The 24,445-nt window shown below is 40.2% G+C and overlaps 2 protein-coding genes across 2 annotated transcripts; one reads left to right on the top strand and one right to left on the bottom strand.

Moving 5' to 3' along the window:
* Positions 1-200: 200 nt before the first annotated feature.
* On the top strand, positions 201-7,732 carry LOC119409538 (antizyme inhibitor 1; the record flags this gene model as incomplete). The annotated part of the gene is given in 9 exon segments (XM_037676434.1): positions 201-374; positions 692-864; positions 2,329-2,463; positions 2,590-2,671; positions 4,101-4,175; positions 4,328-4,493; positions 5,141-5,256; positions 5,337-5,554; positions 5,631-7,732. Coding segments are annotated over 9 exon segments (1,254 nt in total), but the record flags the coding sequence as incomplete, so codon positions are not given.
* Positions 7,733-8,621: 889 nt separating this feature from the next.
* Positions 8,622-23,594, bottom strand: LOC119410395 (Krueppel-like factor 10). Its single transcript, XM_037677307.1, has 4 exons — positions 23,492-23,594; positions 13,676-13,833; positions 11,485-12,208; positions 8,622-8,899 (listed from the first exon to the last, which is right to left on the bottom strand). The coding sequence occupies exons 1-4, from the start codon at positions 23,592-23,594 to the stop codon at positions 8,622-8,624; spliced, it is 1,263 nt and encodes a 420-aa protein (XP_037533235.1).
* Positions 23,595-24,445: the final 851 nt, after the last annotated feature.

Below are 24,445 nucleotides of genomic sequence, written 5' to 3'. Positions count from 1 at the left end.
AGAAGACTTTACACTGTTTCAAAACAGTTTTCAAACCAGCTGTATCATATTTCATTGGTTATTGTATTACAGTATGCAGCATATTGCAAGATGGACATATTTTTGAGGCTTGTAATGTGAGGTGATGGTGAAGACTTGGGTCTGCTTGTTTTCTTGTTAGTTTGTTTTTACTTATTTGTGTGTGTTTCTTCCCATCGTAGCCTGAGAAAAACGCATTCTTTGTAGCAGACCTGGGAGTCATAATGAGGCAGCAGGTTCGCTGGCGAACTCATATGAGTCAAATTCGACCCTACTATGCTGTCAGATGCAACAGCAGTCCAGCTGTGATTGAAGTTCTTGCTGCCTTTGGCTCGGGCTTCACATGCACCAACAAGGTATTCTTTCCCAACATATTATAGAGAATTGTAACCAGTGAATTTGTCAGCTGAATTAAGTGTTGGCTACTGAGCAGAGTGGGGTTTTGTTTTACATCTGTTTTGCCCCTCTCCTATCACAACAAGCAGTGGTACTTTTATTATGTTTTACACTAAAGATTTATGATCATCAAGATGTAGAATACACACAGAGCATAAATGAATCAGTTTATTTATTAAAAAAAAAACCTTATTAGTACCTTATTTAGAAATAAATTGTCCACCTGTTCGCATAAAGTAACTTTGTTAAGGTCTGTCTTTGTCTCCTTGTGTTTTAGTCTGAACTTGAGCTGGTGCTGAGTCATGGTATTCCCCCTGAAGACATCATCTACAGTGGTGTTTGCAAACAGCTCTCCCAGATCAAATATGCTGCTAAAAATGGCATTGACCTCCTGGTGTGTGATAACAAAGCAGAACTGCACAAGATTTCTCGCTGCCACCCCAACGCCAAGTATGTGTTTAATGATTTGTCCCAGAGCTCGTTTGAGTTTTGAGCTGCTGTTTGTGTTTTGCATCAAGAACAGACAATTCAAACAAAAGTCTTATTTAAAATTCTCTGGTAATTATTGATAATGTTTTTTTTTTAAAAAAACATCCCTCCAACCCCTACTAAAAGATCAGTACCCACAAATATATAGAAAAAACAGTATTACAGCCATTTAGGTTTATGTTTATGTTGCCTTTACCCGTGAAATGCTTATTGTGTAACAGAATAAGTGTCAGCACAACAACAAACTGATTCCTATACCAAAATGTTTAAAAAGTGCAGATCCAAACTAATTTTAATGTCATTCTGAGAACAGATATTCTAAACATATAAAAACAACATCAAAATGAAGTTAACTTTAATTTATCACATTCATCTTAAAGAGGGTTCATCTCAGCATCCTCTTTATAATTATGGTTTATGTTTTTGTTTAAAGAAAAGTTACTGTGTCCGTATGATTGGAATGAAGACTTACAAGTATTCTCTACTTGACACAAGTCCTGCTTTAAGAGCTCCCTCAGACGGAACAGAGACTTTAGGTACACACACGTACAATTTGTCTTTGATAATTCTGCTACCAGTGATATCTGCATCCTTCATCGTCACCAGTCCACTGGTCCATTGGTACATATGTACATGCATTGAGTTCAGAAAACAGTTTCCCCTACCAGTATACAAGCAGGGTGCCCCGCCTACCGAACTGCCCTCTCCCCATCTCCATCTCCACCATAAAGTTCTCAGTCACTGCAACGGACTTTCATCATGTACGGAAATATGTAAGGTCATGTACACAGAATACTGTGTACTTTTACTAAGGTCATGTACACAGTATTTTACTAAGGTCTTGTACACAGTGTACTGTGTACTTTTACTAAGGCCACGTACACAGTATACTCCTGTTTACATGCAAACCTTTGAGAAGAGACCTACAGTAAATTTGTGCTTCACATTTTCTACATTTTGGTTTGTTCCAACTTTTATTCTAAATTGTATTAAACTCATCTCTTTCCTCAAAATTCTACACACAATACCCCATTATGACTGTGAACTTTTTTTTTGTTGAGATTTTTGCAAATTTCTTAATAATAGAAAACTAAGAAATCACGTTTACGTACAGTAAATATTCACAGCCTGGAGTGTCTGCAGCTCAGTAGCTTGAAAATTCCAACAAGTCAACAAGATGGCTGACTAAGAACATTTGTATTTAGTACTGTATAAAATGTGATATACTTATTAAATGACATTTTTCTTGAGATTTTTTTCTTTCTTTATTGTGAAGGTAGCAGACAACCAAAGATTTTAGTAGAAAGTCCAATTCTGTCCAGAGGTTTTCTGCTGGACAAACTGGAAAATGTCCTTGTGTTGCCCCTGGTTGCTGTTCTCAGTAAAACAAAATAAACACAGTTTGTTTGTTGTGTGTCGTATCAGGCTGCTGCTACAGGTGACAACAGATGCTGCCAACCCTGGCGATGAGCTGAGCATGACGTTCGGCTGCTCCCTCAAGGACTGCAGGCACCTGCTGGAGAGTGCTAAGGAGCTGGGTGTGCAGGTGGTAGGAGTCAGGTGAGAGCTGAAGATACAAACTTAGAAAACTACAAGGTCATTTTAACTATCTCTTTTGCATGTGCAAAACAAAAAATAAAGTTGTTTATTTGAACGATGTCTGCATGACTGTTTTACCTCTCGTAGGTGTCACATTTCTAGCTGCTGTAAGGATGATCAGGTGTTTGTTCACGCCATCTCTGATGCTCGTTGTGTCTTTGATATGGCAGTAAGTAAGACTTTACACTTTATCATGGACCTCACTTTTGCATTCCAGGAAGAGTTCGGCCATTTGGAAAAGAAGTTTGTGGAAAAGTTATGCGCAGTTAATAACTTCTGTTTTCTGTTTCTGGACTGACCACAGTTTGAAAAACAGTTTATGTCCAACGTGACTGATTAGCCATCGACACGTTCAAATACAACTAAAACCAAAATAGATTCCTGCCGTCATAAAATCCCAGTAAATTCTCCAAAATAAAGTAGTTCATCTGAACACTTGTGTGTAAATCTTTCGCCTCCATCAGTTTCATTTTACATGTTGATATTTTCAAGTCCAAATTGCAGAACTTCTTGTGCCGCTTTGGGTCTTCTTTCCAGCAGGAACATTACATTTCTGCCAAAACAACCATGGAATGCAAAACTGATGTACGATTAGATCCATCCATTATCTTTACAATTCAATTTAGTTTTTTTATAGAGTCACATCTCAGCTAAAGTTATCTCAGCACGATTCAACAGGAACAAGTCCAAATTTAGTTCAGATCCAAATCAAATTAATGTCAAATCAATCCAATGACAGTGCAGCCATTTTGTATTTGGTGTAAAAGTTTATAAATTAGTTTATAAATATTGATTGAGCAGACCAGTTTCTGAAGCAAATTAATTTTCTTAAAGCTGCTATAATCATCTAAACTTCACAGTGGTTCATCTAAACCAGTGCTATTCAGCTAAACCTCTCAGGGGCCGGACATCCAGCGATTAAGTCATTATGTAAATAAACCAAGTATTATGATGATTTGTTACCTTTTAAATTTGTTTATTTGATTGCATTGAATCATAAATACAATAAACAGAACCCAGAACCACTTTTTTTTAATGAAGTCATTGGTGGGCTGGATTGAAGCCACCGGCCTGCAGGCTGCCAGTTAATAGCCCTGATCTTAAACCTTTTTTTTTATAAACCTTTATACTTCTGTTAATTTGATCTCCCATAAATACTCATAAATTTATACAATTATGAACTTCCTGCTGGACGTGACTCCAAGCTGCCCTGGAAATGCTTTAGCTCTCTGCTGCTGCACCTATCTGCACTTGCAATAAGTCATAGAGTTTGATGTAAATAAGCACATAATGCAACATCGACATCACCGTAAAGGTTTATATAATTGTTTACATGGACCAGCACAGACTCTTTGGAGATGGCTCGTTTGTTACGGCAGCGATCACGGTGCTGTTCAGAGTGGCTGACCTGTCAGACTTGAGCTGTGTATTTCCAAACTGAGGCTGTTCAGAAAGCTATCTACAACACATAAGATATTAATTGTAAGTTTTCTACAGAACCCCAACTAAAATGACCAAAACGTCCCTTTGAATATAAAAAGTGTCAGCTCCATATAATAGGCGGTACCTCTGAATCTTTTATTTATTGATTTTTGCAGGAGGAAATTGGCTTCAGCATGAACATTTTGGACCTCGGAGGTGGATTCAGTGGTTCTGAGAGTCAGCTGGAGATGGTCAGTATCTCCTCATCTGCTCTTCTTACTGAGGAAAGATTCAGTTTGAAGAGTGCGCAGTCCTGCATATAACCTGTCATGTCACCAAGTAAAACGTTTCTAAGAATTCCATTTTATTAGTCAAAAGTTTAACAAGTCTTTGTCATCTTCAGATTAACAGGGCGGTCATGTCCATGGTGGATTTATACTTTCCTTCTTCCACTGGCGTTTCCACCATTGCTGAACCTGGCAGCTTCTTTGTGTCGTCTGCTTTCACCCTGGCTGTCAACATCGTCTCGAAAGAGGTGGTAGCTCGTGACTGCCAGGACCTGGACCCTGGTCAGTGACATGCTTAAAGTTATTTAAATGTACAACCACGATTAAAATAAGAAAGAATTGGAGCGTTGTATAAAATGTAAATAAAACAGAATGCAATGATTTGAAAAGCTCATAAACACATATTTTATTCACAGTAAACGTATAAAATGTTTAAACTAAGATGTTCCTTTTTTATTTGCTTGTATTTAGCTTTTTAATAAAATCATTTAGAATTTTATGGAGCCAACACATGTTTAAAAAAAAAAAAGAGGACAGCGACAAAAAGCTGTAAAAGTGATACAAATCAAAATAAAACAATTGGAGTTGTGTTCATTTCCAACAGGTCTGTAAGAGGACGGGTACAGAAAGATCATTTTAGAGAGACTGAGTCTGTCAGAAGTAAAGATGGGCAGAGGTTCAGCTGTCTGCGAAAGAGTGTCTAAAAATAGTGGAGCTATTTATAAAAACATTCCTCAACAGATTTAGAAAATTGCATCATCTACAGTTCATAATATCAAAAGATTGCATTTAGTTTTTGCTTACATCTTAAAATACATCCCAACTTTTTTCCTTATTGGGGTTTACCACTTGTATTTAGACTTTTAAAAGTGTTTGCATGTCGGACAGTAAATGAAGAGTACAAACGTGTGTGTCCCATCCTTGAACAGACGAGCTGTCCCCCAACGAGGAGCCTGAGTTTCAGTACTACATGAATGAGGGCGTTTATGGCTCATTCTCCAGCAAACTGTGTGGAGCTCTAATCACAGCCCCGTCTGCTTACAAGGTGAGTCACAGTAAAACATTTCTTTCTCTTCATTTAAACAGCCTTTTTAAGAAGGACCATCTTTACTACGCTTCACGCAGAAACTGTCTGTGGATGCTGCGGTGTTCAGCAGCAGCCTCTGGGGTCCCTCTGGGGACGACCTGGACCAGGTGGTGGAGCACTGTGTGCTCCCTGAGCTCAGTGTAGGAGACTGGCTGCTGTTCACACAGGCGGGGGCCTACAGCCTGGGCCAGCCACTCCTCACCTCCGATGACTCAACACCACCACCCGTCTACTACACCATATCTTCTAGAGACTGGCAAGTATCTCTCTGATGAATGCACGTTTTGATGGAAACAAATGGGATTTTAAGAGGTTTTGCTTTCCTCCTGTAGGTTTGAAATGCAGGAGTCTGGTGGCACCCAGGAGAATACACTGAAGAACTTCTCAGTCATCCCTTACTGTCTTAGTTCCTGTCAAACAGAGGCTGCTCTGTCTGTTCCAGCTTAGCAAACAGCTAAAGCTTTTCACGTCTCGTCCTGGTTTATGCTGCTAGCACCCTCTAATATTCACTTCACTGGGATGAACTCAACCCATAGTCTAGATTAACGCTGGAACTTTCTGGGACCAGACACAGTGTGTAACACGTGATTGCACGTGGAAAAGCACAGCAAAGGTCAAACTGAATCTAACAAAGTGCATGAGACCAGAAAATACACACAAATTCACAGAAAATACACGAGTCACGTCATTAGGCAAGTGGTTATATGTATCATGTATATTGTGTTGTTCCGGTCTCTAAAGTAAGATTTATACTGAAACACAAGTTTGAGATGTTTTGTGGAGCTTTGCTACATGTATTTATATTTTATTTGTTGGATAATTTATTATCTAATACAAGAGCTCAGTTCCATGATTACTCATAAAATCTGTTCTTATATTTTAGTGTTTTTAAATGGAACACAAAACTAAAACTGGTTGTGTCACCACATCCGCTCATTCCAGGAAAGTACAGTCGGCCACTGGTGTGGTTAGAAAGCAAAGTGTTGGGTGTTCACCAGTCAACTGGTGTTTTAGTGTTTTCCTAAAGTGCTGAATCAAGTGATGGGCCAGCAGGAACAGCGCTGAGAACATGTTCTTACACAATTCTTGTTTCTCCCTCAAATAACATCAGACAGAGATAACCAGAGTAAAAACAAAATGCAGTTTGTAAAGGATTGTATTTATTAGGAGAAACCACCGTGGTCCTGTGTGGAAAAGTAACTGCCCCTAAATCTAATAAATGCTCCACTTTGACATGAACATCTGTAATCAAACATCTGTGGTAGCTGGCAGTGAGGGTTCCACCCGGTGGTGAGGAATGAGATCAGATCATCGTCCTGCAGAACCAAGTGAGCTCGATCCAGATGTTCTGACATCGTCCTTCAGAATGTTCTGGTAGAGCAGAGTCCATGGTTCCACAAGTTACAGCAACTCTTCCTGAAGCAGCCCCAGACCATCACGCTGCACCACCGTGTTGAACGGTTTGATGTTCTCTGAACTGCAGCGTTGGTTTTTACACCAGATGGAATGGGACGCACACCTTCCACAGAGCTGCACGAGAGTCTCCTCAGTCCACACTAGTTACACAAAGTTCTTTCTGCCTTGAAACTTTCTACTGGAGGCCATTTTTGTTTCTTTCCTATTGTTGACCCTAACGAAGGCCAGCAGGGCTTTAGATGATCTGGGGCTTTTGGGACCTCCTGGGTTGAGGAGCTCTGGGAGTGATTCAGTCGTCCACTCCTGAAGGTTCACCACAGTTCTTTGTTTCCTCTGCAGTTAACTTGCATGATTTATTGGATCTGCAGGTCTGACTGTAATCAGGTAATCATTGTGGCAGTAACACTGAACATAACTAAAAAAAAACATAGAACAGTTAATGTCACACAATGGGACTATTTTTATTTTTACAGAGTGCCTGCTTGGTTTGGATAATATTTATTTTTCCTTTAATAAGTTGATCATTCTTTGAAAACGGCATTTTGCATTTACTGAGGTCATTTCTGTCTTTGACTCCTCTGAAGCATTTAAAGCAGAAACGAGAAATCTAAACGAGGCTAATGTTCACAGCGCTGACAGCTGTGCCACCAGATACTAAAGCAGAACTATTAGACGCATGTGTTGCAGGTGGAACAGGGAACGTGCTGATGGTTACTGGACCCGCTGACAGAAAATGGGATTTATTTAAAGGGCAGTTACACAAGAAAGTTGACAGTAGTAGTGTTCTGTATGTATTTCATCATGTCGAAGGAATTGGACTTGATTTTGTGACTGCAGATCTATTTGCACAGCATGTGTTGTATCTGTGCTGTGTCCTGAGAACAATAAATGATCAGGCCTGCTTCAAGTTGTTGCTGTGTCATAATGAACAATAATAAAAACCTTATTGACTTGAGAGAAAACCACAGCATTTTATTTTCAAATAACTTTAATGTTGCACATAAAGTCACAGAACCGATCAGCCTTATAGAACGAAGACCTGATTTTGATGCAAACAGGACAGAGGAGGTTTGGAGAACTTGAAAGAACAAAATGAATAAATCTCTCTAAAGTAAATGGATGAAACGGCGTCAAAGCAATGATCAGGACAAATGTTTGATTATTGTAACGACCATAACAGTAACACTTCAATAGAAATAAAAGTTGTGCAAAAACTGTTTTTGAAGATTTTCAAATGACAAACTTTCTTTGGTTAAAACAAAAACAAGTCGAGGTCTCTACAGTTGGTGAGGCATCACTGCACGTCTGCCGATATTAAAACCCAACGCTTCTGGAAGGAGGAATGCATGTCGCCCGCCTCCTTCCTGCCTCGATGTTAAAGATCGTCACGTTGAGAAGTGGGAGTTGTGGCTCAGTCCTAGAAAATAACATGAAATTAAGTCTCACGCAGGGTATGACGGCCATCTTGAATCCAATACTTGATCTGTTCATGTACATCCAGTGAGTAAAAGTCTCATTAAAATCCATCCAGTGGTTCATGAGATATTTTGCTAACTGGGTTCACTCCACCAGTTAATCCTAAGGTTTTTGTTTTTTAAAGCAAAGATCATTTGCAATGAGAAGTATTGTCACTGACTCGGCTACTACCACACCAAACAAGACTGAATTATATGTTTGTGTTTTTCTGGTCAGACTGCTGTGGCAGCCATCTTGAATTGGGTTGATTAAAAGTTATTCATCTGTAGATGTACGTTCACTAATTACTTTCTGCAAGTTTCAGTATGTCCAGTGGTTTAGGAGATGTTCTGGTAACGGACATAAATCATTTTCATTCACCTTCAGTTTTCAGCAGTAAACAATTAAAAAAAAAACGTTCTGTGCAAATTCAGTGAGGAAAAGGTTTGATGTCAGAGTTTGTGTATGGTCAGAGTTTGTGATGGAAGCCTTCCTGCTGTAGATGTGAGGTGTGACGGGCTGATCCCCAACATCCAGCAGGACTTCTTCCTCATGGCGAAGTGTCGTCGGGCGTGCTTGGCCAGGTGGTCGCTGCGCATGAAGCGGCTGAAGCACAGCGGGCAGGCAAACCTTTTCTCTCCTGTGTGGGTTCGCCGGTGTCGAGACAGCTCATCGGAGCGAGCGAAGCTCCTCCCACAGCCCTCCCATTTACACCTGAAGGGCTTCTCACCTGTTGGACACACAGCGATGAAGTTCAGACTCTGGTTCATCAAACCTGAGGGTTTTATTTAACTGTGTGAGTGTTAATGAAGAGTCACCTTGAAATCTTTAGATCTGTTTTAGTGATGGAGCCGGTCTGGTATTGGTATCGGCCTCCAATACCAGCATAATTTATGTATCTGATTTTTCTGATTCAACCTGCAGAGATTTCTGATCCATGATGCATGTCTGTGTCTGTTGAAACATCTCCACATGTGATTCCCTGCCAGCTGCTCTGCACGTTGGCTTCAAACTATGGAATGGATTTCCTGAACGGAGGCGTGTCTCATGGACCCAGAGTAATAAGACCCGCCTCACATTCAGGAAATCCATTTCATAGTTTGCAGCCAGCTACAACGTGCAGCAGCACTGTGGCTAACTGCTAACCAACTTTTCATCTAAACATGTCCACTGTGTGGAAGTATTTTACACTAGAAACACCACAAAACAAGACAGCAACATGCAATGTCTGCAGAGCCATAGCGCCACATTAAACCGCGGTGAAGTTAGTTTTACGTTGGACATTCGAGCTCCGTGGCTTCAGCGGTTCACTCCTCTCACTCAACCCGAGGCAGGCAGCCTGACCCCGGCCAGCTGCGCTCAGTCTGCGTGTCTCTGAGGAGGGACAGACTGAGCGCGGCTGACCGAAATCAGACCACCTGCTTTGGATGTAACAAGAAGAAGACATCACTGAAGCCACGGAGCTCAAATGTTTACAGAGAAGTTGCTAAACTTGATTGTAATTAATGACCAACCACTATCAGTTGTAGAAAACGAAGGATTTCACAGCTTGATACTTGCAGCCAAGATATAGTTTACCCTGCAGGAGATATTTATCAGTACAACAGTAGACAATCATAAAAAAATAAAAATAAAAAATACATGATTTGAAAAATACAAGAAAATTATATATATTTAAAAAAAAAATAAAAAAAAACAGCTACATTATAAATCAATGTAAAATACTAAAAACAGGAACATGTCTGTGTTTGTTTATGCCATGAACTTATTAGATGTTTAAAGCCATTTATTTATTTTAATTTAATTCACTCATTTAAAAGAAAAACCATCAAAAAAAAAAAAAAAACGAATGAAAAAAGTGCAGAAAGAAGAAAAAGATTATTATATCTGCCCCTTATTTAAAAAAAAAAAAACTTTAAACAAATAATCACTTAAATTAATCACTTTAATATCCACTTAAAAACTAGGAATAAAAAGAAACATGTTTTGTGTTAGCAGAATTTAATTCTAACTTTAAAACTTATCCAACATTAATAAAACTTACCTCAAGTTGCCTTTTTTGACATGCATATATATATTTGTACAAATTGTACTTGAGAGGAGATTATTACAGCCTCATATAAAATCAATGATGATCATGATATCGGAACTGGATCGGCAGATATCATGATTTAGGTATCAGGATCGGATCGGAAGTTTAAAAAATGTGGATCGGTGCATCCCTAATCTGTTTACAACTTTTTACTGCTCCTTTCATCTGCTTCAGCTTCTTTCAGCTTCCTCGTGCAAATTTAAGCTTTTTTCAGTTACTTTCAGCTAATTTCAGCTGTTTTTTTCAGCTGTTTTGCACAACTTACTGCTACTGCTAACTGCAACATTCATGTGCTTCTTCTTTCTGCTAATTTCAGCTTGTTACACTCCTTTCAGCTTATTTCTGCCAGTTTCAACAATTTCGGTTATTTCAGCTACTATTTAGTTGTTTTATGCTAATTTTAGCTTTTTCAGCTTATCCCACATTTTTTGAACGCATTTAAACTTTCTTCAGCCTAGTTCAGCAAAAATGTGCTCTCTCCCCTTCTTTCTGGTGATTTAAGCGTCTTTCTGCCTTTTCAGCTACTTTTCAGCTTTTTTTTTTCTTCTAATTTCAGCTTTTTGAGCAAATTTACTATTTTTTGTGCTCATTTCTGCTTATTTAAACCAAATTCAACAAATATGTGTTCTGTCTGCTTTCTTCTGCCAACTTAGGCTTGTTCTTCCATTTCAGCTACATTTCAGCATGTTTTTAGCTAATTTCAGCTGTTTTTCAGCAAGATCTTCAGCAATAAGCATTCAGTCTGCATTTCTGCAAGAAATGCAATCTCTCTAGCTAAAAAACTTTACAAACGCACTTCTTTTAATGTCATGTTTGCTTTAGCCAGCTGAAGTGGGCGTGCAGGATGTGCTAACAGACACGACTGACACCAACGGTTAATGCCAAAGTTTTAGGCAGAAATGTGCACATTGTGTAGTGCTCAGGGCATGTGCTGGGAATGAATTTCAGCTACTACCACTTTAAATTGTACCTCAGTATCTGTAAAACAAACTGAGCTGCAGCCACTGTTGTGTTAGCTAATGCTGGCTGTGGCGGCCATCTTAAAATGGGTTGACTCCAAAATGTAATCCTTTGTAGACATAAATCCCAAGATTACTTTCTACAAGTTTCATCAAAATCTGTCCAGTGGCTCATGAGATATTTTGCTAACAGACAAGCAATATAGTTTGCATTTTGAAGAAGGATGACACCTTTCTGCAGCAGTCCATCCCCTCGTCTCTTACCTGTGTGTGTCCTCATGTGGGCCTTGAGATGGGAGCTCTTGAAGTAGGTCTTGGAGCAGTCCTCATGGGGACACACGTGGCTGCGTGCACGTGACGCTTCTGTTTGCAGAGGGGTTTGTCTCTGCACTGAGGCGACATGTCCAGGAGCGGGGGCGATGGGTGCAAACTTGGTGCCAGCAGAGGTCGCCGCCGTTTGCTGAACAATGATGGTTGGAACAGATAGTTGAGGGACCAGGAGCATTACAGGACCCCTCACCACCCGACCCCCCACGAGGAACACCGGAGCTTGTGGTGGTGCATGCTCTTGTTTAAGGGCTTGTTGTGGAACGTGCGTGTTGGTGAATGCTAAGGGGACGGGCAGAAAGGTGGCGACAGGTTTCTGCACCCCAGCTGGGCCTGCAGGAGCAACCCTGTCGTCAGCAGGCTGCAGAGCAACTCGAGCTGTGTTTGATTTATCATCCGGTCCAAACTCGGCCATGGCTGCAAAATGTGCTTCAGAAGAAGTTTCCTGTATTACAACAGTCTCTTCGGTGTCTTGAATGCAGCAGTTCAGATGGGTTTCTGGGTCCTCTGTAAGAACCCTGGTCATCCGGTCCTCCTGCAGGAACTGAGAACGGTTCCAGTCAGCAGTGTGGCGGATCACACTGGTGTACTGGTGTGTGTGGGAACCAGCAGAGCGGCGAGCGACTTCAGTGTGGGGCGGGCTGTATGGCGGGGTCATGCACTGAAAGTAAAGACACAATCAGATGTTGTCTGAGAAACTTGTTGTCGTGATAAAGCATGAACGCTTCCTTTAATGTCAAAACCACAGACTGAGACTCGCTCTGAGAAACGAGGCCAGACGACGGGGGTGCTGGGGCATTAACCTGTTTTAGCCAAAGGTTCAGAGGAGCGCTAGAGTTTTTAATCTTTTCTTTATACATATGCTCATTTTTACTTTTAATTTTTTGCTAAATTTTAGCTTTAGCATTGTCAATTTAAGCTTTTATTTCATGTCCTGATGAATGCTCAAGAATTCAGGTAGATGAATCTAACAAGGTCGAGTCAGGTCATCTGGACGGTTTCTTTTCGTTGCTGAGATGTTTCGTCCTTCATCCAAAGGACTTCTTCAGTCTGAGGAGCTGCAACATTCAGTCTCATAAGCAGCACCTTCTCATAGTGGATCAACCAGTTTGCTGCAGACAGCCAGAACTAGTTTTGTTCATTGTAAAAGGAGGACCATCAGCCTAACCCAGCAATGTCCAGTCAGGTCATCTGGACGGTTTCTTTTTGTTGCTGAGATGTTTCATCCTTCATCCAAAGGACTTCTTCAGTCCGAGGAGCCACAAACAAACTGGAGTCCCACAAATACCACACTTCCATAATGGAAAATAAAAGAGTTTGCTGGAGATAAGATGGTTTCTGGGGCCTGCCTTCTCCCCCGTCAACTCCTCTGAGGCAGTCATGCCAAAATATGGTGTTTTGAACACTTCAGCTCAGTTAAATAATCAACGTTGTATAAATAGCACCTTTTCAAAGTGGTTCAAACCAGTCTGCAGTGGAATTCCAGAAACTAGTTTTTCCACATGTAAAAGGGGACCATTAATCTAGCAATCGATCATCAGTACATAACAATCAATCGTTAGAGGCCTGACAACTCGGACAAAATGAAAAAAATATTATTTTTTTTTCATAAAGTTGTTCTGCAGTTCTCTAGGATTTTATTTTTGTTTTAAAACAAAACTCTGTAATTTCGATTTACTTGACTCGTAATTCCGAGACATTTAGCTAAAGTGTTCATGCGGCTTTATAAAGTTTACTGCAGCGCTGCCTTCTGTTCGGCTCACTGATATATTTTGTCTTGACCTTTTCTCTCTCTCCTTGCCGTGGCACTTTAAAATGATTTGGTCCATTAAAATTATACTTTCTTAAACTTTTCACAATTTCACTCTGATAGCTGTTGGATGGGCTGATAAAATGTTTTTTACACATTACAGCTAAGAGCAGCTCTGCCCTGACTAGAAACTGAAGTTAACGACAACTTGTTCAGTGATGTCATTTTGATGCTTAAAGAAACACTAATTATGTGGATAGGGCCCCAGAAGTAGCTCAAGCCCAGGGGTCCAGACCCTCTTAAATCCGGCCCTGCCAGATCATGTCGCTACTTAAAATAAACTAAATCTTTCAGGTTCAGTCTGAACGATTCACTTACAAACGAAGGGTTATGCAGCCCAGACAGACCAGCGGGGACAGAGTCGTCCTCTGAGCTCTCCGAGTTGGGAGTCAGGGGTCTCATGTGTCTTTCCCTGAAGTCCCTTGTATTCCAGGGGTTAGTCATGGACATCAGATCCTCTGCAGCCTTCAGGTCACCTGCACCCAGAAAAGGAGCCGGCCGGGTTTCACTCTGGATCTTTGACCTTGTGCCTGAGTTCTGCTCTTCAGCTTTCATGCTGCAGACCTGGACAACACCAGACGAAGAATTTACTACTTGTTGATAAAATGTTTGCCCCGTGTGTGTGTGTGTGTGTTTGTTTGGTATATTAGCAAAATATCTTATGAACTTGCAAACAGTTTTAAGTAAAATCATAAAAAGGCCACCGCAGCTAGGAAACACAGCAAATACAAAAATGGCTAAAGTTCAGCAGATGTTAAAGATATAGAGCTAAAATCTGGTGTGGTGGTAGCTGAGCATCATCCATAATATACATTCTGAGCATTAGCTGAAGATCTGTTTTAAATCTTTTGTCATTACAGCCAGCTCTGGGGAGTGGTGGTGCAGAGGTTAGAAGATGGGCCTGTGGTCGGAAAGTCGCAGGTTCAACTCCCAGTACTGTCAACATTAAAAGGTAGGTGAAACACCCACACCTGCCCCACCCTGGGCCCATGAGCAAGGCCCTTAACCCCCACCATCTGCTCCCTAAACAGGTCTCTCTTGAAACTGAGTTCTTGAAAATGAGACTACCTGTATAAGTAAAGGGTCAATAAAAAAAAAAAGCTCCGTGTGTCTTTTTGTTGCATACCTTATGAGCAAATGGATGGATATCTATTAAACTTATCAAAAGTAACCACTGGTTGTACTTGTACAACCCAATTCAAGATGGAGGTTACAACTAATTGATTATAGCAAATACAAAAATTGATTTAACTTATTTTTTTATTATTACAAATATTAGGCCTGTCACGATAACAAATTTTTCTGGGCGATTAATTGTCTCAGAAATTATTGTGATAAACGATAATACTGTTTGAAATTTGACAATAATTAGTAATTATTGTTAAATTTAAGAACAAATATTGGTTAATTTGTTTTGCATGTAGTACATTTTTTTCGACCACTGGATGGCAGTATAAGACTGAATCGAAAGATGGATAGTGAGGGAGCGAGCAGCGTGTCTCTAATAAAAATAGGAGGGAGGCCCCTTGACGTGACCTGGGCCGTCTCTCTTCGGTTCTAAAAATGGTGGACGGTCGTGTGGTTTGAGCTCTTTAGCATAGCATTTTTCACACAAAACTTTTAATTAAAAAAATCAGTAAACAAGTTCTCAGCTTCTTTTTGCAGGAAAAAACAACTTTTTACACGAAGGCACGAGTTCCAACCGTGAATTTTGGAGCTTCGACAAGACGGGAGGTTTTTTCCCGAGGTCGGCCTGTTAGCTTAGCTCGTAGCTTAGCTTCTCAGCTTAGCTGCTTTTAACGATCCAAGAATGTGATTTTGTATCGTTAAAGCAGATTTTAAAGAGGAACGAGAAATGGAGGGGTCAGTGAAGAGCACCGGAGTTGACCCTTTTGTCTTCCAGTGTCTTCAGTAGAAAGAGAGACGAAGAAACGATAAAGCCGATAAATGAAAATGAGGTAGATAGTTTTCCTTTATCATGCGATTAATTGACTTATTGTTTATCACGACAGGCCTAACAGATATTAATATAAAACTTGGTGTGGTGGTAGCTGAGCATGATCCCCAACACCCACTTTGAACACTTCACATTGCACATCTTTACTTAAAAACTTGACATTAACTATTGGCATCCATCTTGTTTGTCTGTTAGCAAAATATCCCATAAACCACCAGAGATTTAAGTGAAACGGTCAGGAATTATTAGACGCACAGGTACAGCTTGGAGTCTATTCAAGACGGCCGCCATAACTAACACCAAATGGGCTGAACTCAGTCATTTATACAGATGTTGGGTTACAGTTTGGTGTGGTAGTAGCTGAGGGTTATCCTCAACACAATGTAATTTTATAATTGTGGAAACTTTACATAACAACTTCCTGTAAAGGTTTGTATCTTGTTGTGTTGACTATCTGCTTTTATATCATTATAAGTTTGAAGCCTGATTGTTTTTTTTTTGTTGTTGTTGTTGTTTTTAAACCTGGAAGGAGCACGTGAAACCAGCCTGATCAGGTCGCGCTCTGCTTTTCACCTTTCACCTACTTTCTCAACCAGACATGACAGAGAACTGTCTGGTAAAAACCACCACAGAGACAATCATCTATGAAGCAAGTACCCTGGAGCAAACATTAATAACGTTGCAAAAACCTGAATAACATCAGACAAGAGTTACCACTCAGACACAAATGTAGTTTGAAGTGTGTGTTCAGTAGAGTAAAAAGTTACTTACAGCTTCATTAACTCATCAGCTGCTCAGTGACGGGGACAAACAAAGTTTACCAGACTTCTCCCTGACCTGCTCCTCATTCATCGTTTGGAACAGAAGGAATCGGGGGCGTGGCCTAATGCTGCGTCCAATGAGCCGCCAAGGTGTGCTGAGGTCCTGACCAATGGGAGAGCGCCTCGCTGCGTGATCGGAGGCTGACCGCACCGTGGAGGCTGCGTGGTACACAACAACACGGAGGTGTGGGACACCGCAACTTCACACGCAGCTCATTTCGCGTGTGAACTAAATTATAATTATTCTTTACCCCAAGAACGTCACGGAATAAATGTGGTTTACAAATAAAAAAAAAGAAAAAGTAGTAGTGCTTTATTTAAGAAGGCCTGGATTCAGCAGATGCAGGTAAAACCTGCAAACTACAGGATTAAACCACAAAGCTGCTGCCTTCACAAACAAGACACGTCAGGAGAGATTCATCCTTCATCCAGGAAGTGCTCTGGAAGTCACGTGGTCTCAAGAAGATTCACAAACTCTTCGAACAAGATTTGTGTATGACTTTAAGATTCAGACATTGTTGAATCTACAAAGAATCAAAGCTGTTTTTCATTCAGAATATCGATATATTCAGCTTGCATAAAATGTGGCACCTGTCATTTTTCCTTTTAAGAAGGAAGGACTTAAAAGTTTTATTTTAAGAGGACTAACAAAACCTTACATCAGTCACACAACATTTATCGCTTCCATTCTCAAGATCTTTATTTTATCTTGAGGGAAAATTAACTTGAGAGCCCAGGAATGCAGAAGGAGCTCAACTAAAACTTGATTTCATTATCAAACAAAACAGAAAGCTGTCAGAGCAGCGAACGCTTACAAAAAGCCATTAGGGATCCAAATCTGGGAAACACTAGGAGACTGGAGGAGCACAAGGGACCTGGCCAGCCCATGCAATGCTCCTATGAGGAGTGAATGAAAACAGAAAGGCTAGAAGGACTGGAGCTGATGTGACAGGTGCACAGGCAACATTAATGTAAAATAAGAAAGTATTGAGAAAAGAAATACTACAGATATTTGTCAAGAATTTTATGATCGAGTAGAGAATAAGTACAATGATTATTTACAAATGTATACAGACGGTTTGAAAGATCCCAAAACCGAAGCAACTAGTCTAGCAGTAGTGATTCCTGAATTAAAGATTAAGCTTTAAAAAGAACATCTAATTTTTTTGAGTATATATATATATAGTAGAATTGTGTGCTATATTATTGGCTTTAGAATGGGTGGAGGATGGTAGAACAAGCCAGGGTGGCTTCTGGGTAATACCAGATGGCTAGGCCTCAGACTGACGAAGCCTCTTGGATGAGGGGCGAAACGTTTCTTTTTAACAAAAAAACGAAGTCCAGATGACATGATTCAACCTTTTTTGTTAAGTAAAATTATAGTTTGCAGTGATTCATTATCAGAATTGGTAACCATTGAAAAGGGAAGTTCAAGTATAATCACCAAAACATTTTGTATGAGATTCTTTTTGTTCATCATAGAATATGTGAACAAAACAAAAATAAAATAATAATGTGGACTCCTGCTCATGTAGGTATTTTATAACGAAAGAGCAGATAGGTTGGCAAAAGAAGCTGTTAAAAAAGTAGATTTTGTTATGCCAGTAAAGTTATCTAAATCTGAAAAAGACAGCAAAGAAATTATGGAAAACAAGATGGGATGATGAGATAATAATAATATAGGATACAAAATACAGTTTATGTTAAAAGAATTAGAGGAATAAATAGGAGGGAGGAGATTATTATAAATAGAGTAAGAACTGATCATAGTTTTTTGAATGGCACTCTTTAAGATGGGGAAACTGGTTTATGTAATGGGTGTAATACCACAGAAACAATAGAACATGTTGTTATTAGTTGCAGGAAATATGCGGGTCAAAGATAATTACTGAGAGTGGAAATGGGTTGTAATAGGGACCTGACCTTTGAAAATGTGGTTGCTCATATGAATAGCGATGACAGGAAAAGAAATGTATTTTGTTTTTTGAATAATACTGGACTCAATAAGAAAATCTGAGGAATTAATTTATAAAATGTATTAATTTATAAAATTCAAGAGATGGCAGTCGTGCAACATTGATGTATGCAAGCTGCCATTAAAAACCAAAGAAGAAGAAGAAGGTGCACGGGGAGCAGGTGGATGGAGGTGGCAGACTGAAGGAGCAGAGACTAACTGGAAAACATCTGAAAATGAGAGAAACACGACAAGTTACTAAATGAACAAACTGAAAACAAAGAAAATATAAAAACCAAACACTGTAAGAAATAAACATAAAGTAAACGTCAGAACAGAAAACTGAAAAACTGATCCCAATCATTGTTCCTGGCAGGGGACAAGTTCACACCGAGTTTACACTGTTGCGCAGAAAAATAGCAAAACACAGAAAACTCACTGACTTCATCTTTCAGAGTTTTTATAAATAGATTAAATTCAGCTGAGGAGTGAACTTGTTGGAGTAGTTGGTGTTTTATGGTCCAGTAAGCAGGCCTCGCCTCGTATCATTTCTGGATGATCAGCCTCAGGCAGCCTTCTGGATTAGGTTGCTCTCAGCTGTCTGGATCTTCCTGCGCAGCCCACACAACCAGAACAAAAGGCCGTCTGCGGACACACAATAGAGAAGTGTACACACAGACAGTCCATCTGACTGTGTGGTACAAAGGGATCCTCCACAAAACCATGTTTGCTAAAAGAAACAAAAGTGTAAGGTAAAAATGTAGGTGCACATTTTGACATTGTCTTCTCTATTTTTTGCATTTTGGTATTTTGAGAGATTATTTTCTATTTAATCCCCACGAACTTGTTGCAAAATATCTCTTTTTAAACGTTACATCTATCGGGGTAAGTGTTTTGTCCTGACACAAAAAGTCACAGTTCATGTCCAGAGAGCTTGTGCTCAGACTGGCCTGAAAGTGCACGCCCAGATTTAGATGCTTGACCATTGCAGCTACGACTGCAAGGCTTTCAAGACAAAAGAGTTTTGCTGACGAATATCCGAGAAGGTGTAGCTTCTAAACTAGGTTGAACAGGAAGCAAGTCTTGACCCAAAAGTTTACACTGGACAGGACTTTGGAAGTAAGAACCAGCGAGACTTGAATTTCTGGTCCAATCTATGCAGTGTTCTCCCAATTCATCCAACCTGCACAGCTGGGGGGTTGAACTCAGATTTCAAACATTTGCACACTATATCCCTCAATAGGGTTCTTAAAGCACATTGTGTTGCCCTAAAATCCTGGGAGAATGGGGGACAGATGGCGCTGTAGCTGACACACTATTAGTAAAAGAACCAAAGCAAGAAGCAACCCACTGCTCAGAGTAACATGGTCTTTGGCAAGGCTGGCAAAAAAAACAAAAAAAACAAAAACAACACGACACGGACAAGGTCCAATGGTCTGCTGGCCTCACTTTGGGACTGGCAGCTGATGTAGACCTTGGGAGGCAGCTGAAGTTTCCACCACAACATCACTCAGGACCAGCCAGGCTCTGAACTCAGGTTGCTGTGAAGGAGAAGGTTGATTGAGAGGAAAGCCACAAAGAACATCAGGGAAGCTGCAGGAAAAAGCCTCAGTGTGGTTGTGGGTTAAGAGGGGCAACTCATGGTGTGGTGCATCGTTTGGACACAAACAAGGGACTGATCATCACTGAAGACCTGAAACACCCATCCTGGGTTCATCCCTGACAATGTGTCTAAGCCACACATTCTGCTTTCCAGGTGGTTCCTCAAACAAACATGAACAGTGAAGATCAAGAACATACTCTTTCTGGGACACAAATGGATTTATCCGTTTCCCTCAAAAAGAGAATGCCTTCTGTTTCCTTGTGTGGTTAACGCAGGCGTGAATGCTGCGCAGCAGTCGGTGGTGTTGGACGTGGTACAGAGGATTTATCTTGTGGTTTGGCAGAGTTAGCCTTCTATGAGCAGTCAGGTACACCTTCAAGATACAGTATCTCTGCCTGCACTGAGAAGAGTTATTTTAAAATCTTACTCCACAGTCATCGCATTACCCCCCCCCCCCCCCCCGTCAGTAAAAACATGCAGTCCTGGTTGCAACCAACAGACAGGACTAAAGTGATTTTTGTACGTTTTTTTTTGTTTCATCAAGCAATTTATTGAGAATATATTTATTTACAACAGCCAAAGACGAAACCAAGACCTTTTGATGAAAAAATGGAAGTTAAAGGAAAAAGAATCAAAAGGTAAAAGTCACATGAATTAAAATGTTTCATAATCCCCATTAGTTGCTTCAAAATAAGCACAATGACTTTTGGGAAGCAACATGAAAAATAAAGCCACGTAAGCCAAATATTAAGGACCCAGCATTAGTTGATGGAATGTATCTTCAGGCCAGAATCATAGACTAAATTTATCTTATGATGAGAAACCATAAAGTTGTAGCTATTTGGGGAAACCCTTGTAAAGAACCTTAAGTCAGTCTCATGTGACATGGTGAGATCTTACATGATCTCTTAGAGCAGGAAGAGTTTTAGGAACGACTCAGATGCTTTTCTCTGAAACTTAGCCCAATATTTACACAATTAACTGCGTTAGAGTCATTAAATATATTATTCACTAATGTTGATTAGCTGTGGAGGTCGTCTTGAACTGATGACTGCAAAAGTTAATTCAGCTCTAGCTGTATGTCCAGTTGTTACTTTCTGTGAGCGTCATTCAAGTCTGCACATTAGTTAGTGAGAGTTTTTGCTAACCATGCAGACAACCAAAAAACACACAAAGACCAATGCAAAAACGTTTTTTACAGCCGATTATCAGAGTGTGAGGAGAAATTTGAAAGACACGAGGAGCTTAAAAAAGAACTAAGGAATTTATTTAAAGAAAAAAAGTCTGACGTGACGGCAAGTTACTGCACCGAGGAAACACAGATGAGACGAACAGACTGACTGCGACGTGCAAACTGGAGGACTTTAAAGACAACGGCTGATGAGTGGAGTGGTGAGACCTGGATAAAATGACAACAAGGAACAGGTGAGAGGGGTGAGGCGAGAGCTGAGGAGGAGAAACTGAGGAAAAATGAAGTGGTACAGATGGAAGAGGACTAAACATAAGAAACACAGAAAATAAACCCAACAATAAACACAAAACGACCACCAGCACGTAACCAAAATCACAAACCTGACACCAAAATAATCCATCCATCCTGCCATATACTGTACATCTATATATATATATTATGTTATAAATTATATATTATATTTAATAAAGTATTTTTGAATTGAATAGAATATTTACAGGTCTCTATTGTAAATGCGTCCTCGTGACTCAATAAGACTAAAACCTGTGTAAATAAAAGTTGAATTAAAAAAAATCTTTGCACTCTTCTTCCTTCTCGGGTCGCGATGTCACGGTGTCGATGTCCAGCAGTCACTGTGTGAGGGGCGGGGACACCCTGGACAGGTCTCCAGTCCATCACAAAGACACATGGAGACAAATGAGCCAACCATTCACTCTCTCACTCACACCTAGAGACAATTTAGAGTCCAATCAGTCTAACATGCATGTTTTTGGTCTGTGGGAGGAAACTCACACATGCACGGAGAGAACATGCAAACTCCACCCAGAAATGCCCTCTGGCCAGGATTCGAACTGGTGACCTTCTCACGAAGAGGCGGCAGCTCTACCAACTGAGCCACCGTGCCGCCCACCAAAATAATCAAATGGAAAAAAAGGATCCTCTGATCTTCGGAGCCTTCTTTCAAATTGTAACATAATTAACTTTATTCATTTTATGGGTCATTCTTTGAAGAAATACTCTGTCAAGAAATAGGGGGGAGTGGTGGTGCAGAGGTTAGAAAAGGCGAGCCTGTGATTGGAAGGTCACCGGTTCGACTCCCAAGACAGACAGCATAAAATGTGGGTGGGACAGGTGAAGCACCCAAACATGCCTCAACTCTCATTTGTCCCACTCTGGGCCCTTGAGCAAGGCCCTTAACCCGCACCATCTGCTCCCCTGAGCACCCTACATGTCAGCTCTCTGCTCCACACAGAGGGCTGTGGTAGCTCGGTGTCTGTGGTTGTGTCAGGAAGGACATCTGGAGTAAAAGCAAGTTAGCTCGATGTGGCGACCCCTGAAGAAGGGAGCAGCAGAAAGAAGACTCGGTTAAAAGAAATGACATAGTTCAGACACTGTATGAATCACTTTGAACCATTTGGCTTCAACAAAATGATCCATTTCTGTCAAAAGAGCTTTGTGATCGCAGCAGCGTTTCCTGTCTTAAACCTGTGTACCCATATTTAACAACACACAAGGTCTTTTGATAACCTGGTGGTCAGGTAGCTAAAAATAAAACTGGATATTTCTGTAGTTTGTTTGACTTCCTCTTTAAATAAAGAGTTTTTTTCAAACAAGTCAATGACCTGGACTTCATTAACCTTTGTACTAAACTTGGAGAAAAACAAGCTTTTAAAACTTTGCCTCGCATGATGTGTAAAATTTAAGAACAAAAAAAAATTAGGTTAACATTTATATGCTTTTTATACTCCATTGCTCATTTTTACATAACCACTAAGATAATTTTAAGGTAAAGTTTAATCATGAAACATTTATACAGACATGCACTGTGAAAAGACACCAACAGAATAAGCAACATTTATGGTTTAAATACAGTGATGTAAAAATATATATTCTGTTTTACACCTGACACTTGAAACAACGGGTTTGTTTGAAGTTCTCACATCGTGACTCCGTTTAGTTTGGTTTTACTATTTACTTTGTACTTGTGTGTGTGACTTTTTCTTTAAGCAAAACATCGTACAAAGTAATTACCTGGACTGATTTTTAATGAACCTCTCAGAAAGTAATTATTGTATGTATAATTATGATTATAAAAATTTTTGAATCAACTCGATTCAAATGACCTTACAAAAATAAAACTGGATATTACTCTGTCAGTTTTCAGCTAAAATGGGGTCTTGAAAGTGGCTGAGACTCATTCTATTTTATATTTCCAAAGCTAAACGGTCAAATAAAGACCGTCTTTAAACATTTTTTCTAACTACCTCTACAGTTGGAGATTCCCCTGTTTGTTGTCTTATTAAACACTGAATGGATTTTGGTTAAACGTGTGATTATTGGCTGTACAACCTTTAGAGCAAACACACTTCAGCATGGAGCTCACAGCCAACTGATCCCAGAAAACAGACATGTATTTAACTGAATTTCACAGATTTAGTGCTAAAATGTTGTGTGATAGTAGCTGAGATTGTTTCTCAGCATATTACTGGTGGAGCAGAGGTTAGAGAAGGTGAGTCTGTGATTGAAAGGTCTCAGGTTCAATTCCCCCAGATTGTTGCATCATACACTAGAAAGGTGAAGCACCCACACACATAGATATGCCCACACCTGTCTCCACCCTCATTTGCTCCTTCTTGGGTCCTTGTGCAAGGCCCTTAACCCCCACCACCTGCTGCCTGGGTGCCTTGGATGGCAGCCCTCTGCTCCACATAGTGGGCTGTGGTAGCTGGGTGGGTGCGTCAGGACACACATCTGGCATCAAAACAATAGCCAAACCTTTTTTCATGTAAGTTAGCTCGCTGTGGTGAGCATTAAGAAGGGAGCAACATAACAACAAACTAACAAGTGATTATATATATATATATATATATATATATATATATATACAATATACATACATATATACAGGTCCTTCTCAAAAAATTAGCATATTGTGATAAAGGTCATTATTTTCCATTATGTAATGATAAAAATGAAACTTTCATATATTTCAGATTCATTGCACACCAACTGAAATATTTCAGGTCTTTAATTGTTTTAATACTGATGATTATGGCATACAGCTCATGAAAACCCAAAATGCCTGTCCCAAAAAATTAGCATATCATGAAAAGGTTCTCTAAACAAGCTATTAACCTAACCATCTGAATCAACGACATAACTCTAAACACCTGCAAAAGATTCCTGAGGTTTTTAAAAACTCCCAGCCTTGTTCATTACTCAAAACCACAATCATGGGTAAGACTGCCGACCTGACTGCTGTCCAGAAGGCCATCATTGACACCCTCAAGCAAGAGGGTAAGACACAGAAAGAAATGGCTGAACTAATAGGCTGTTCCCAGAGTTCTGTATCAAGGCACCTCAGTGGGAAGTCTGTGGGAAGGGAAAAGTGTGGCAGAAAACACTGCACAACGAGAAGAGGTGACCGGACCCTGAGGAGGATTGTGGAGAAGGACCGATTCCAGACCTTGGGGGACCCGCGGAAGCAGTGGACTGAGTCTGGAGTAGAAACATCCAGAGCCACCGTGCACAGGCGTGTGCAGGAAATGGGCTACAGGTGCC

The sequence above is a fragment of the Nematolebias whitei genome, chromosome 5 (assembly GCF_014905685.2).
Source record: "Nematolebias whitei isolate Nwh7 chromosome 5, NemWhi1, whole genome shotgun sequence".
NCBI classification, from domain to species: Eukaryota; Metazoa; Chordata; class Actinopteri; order Cyprinodontiformes; family Rivulidae; genus Nematolebias; species Nematolebias whitei.
This window is presented reverse-complemented; position numbering and strand designations above follow the sequence as displayed.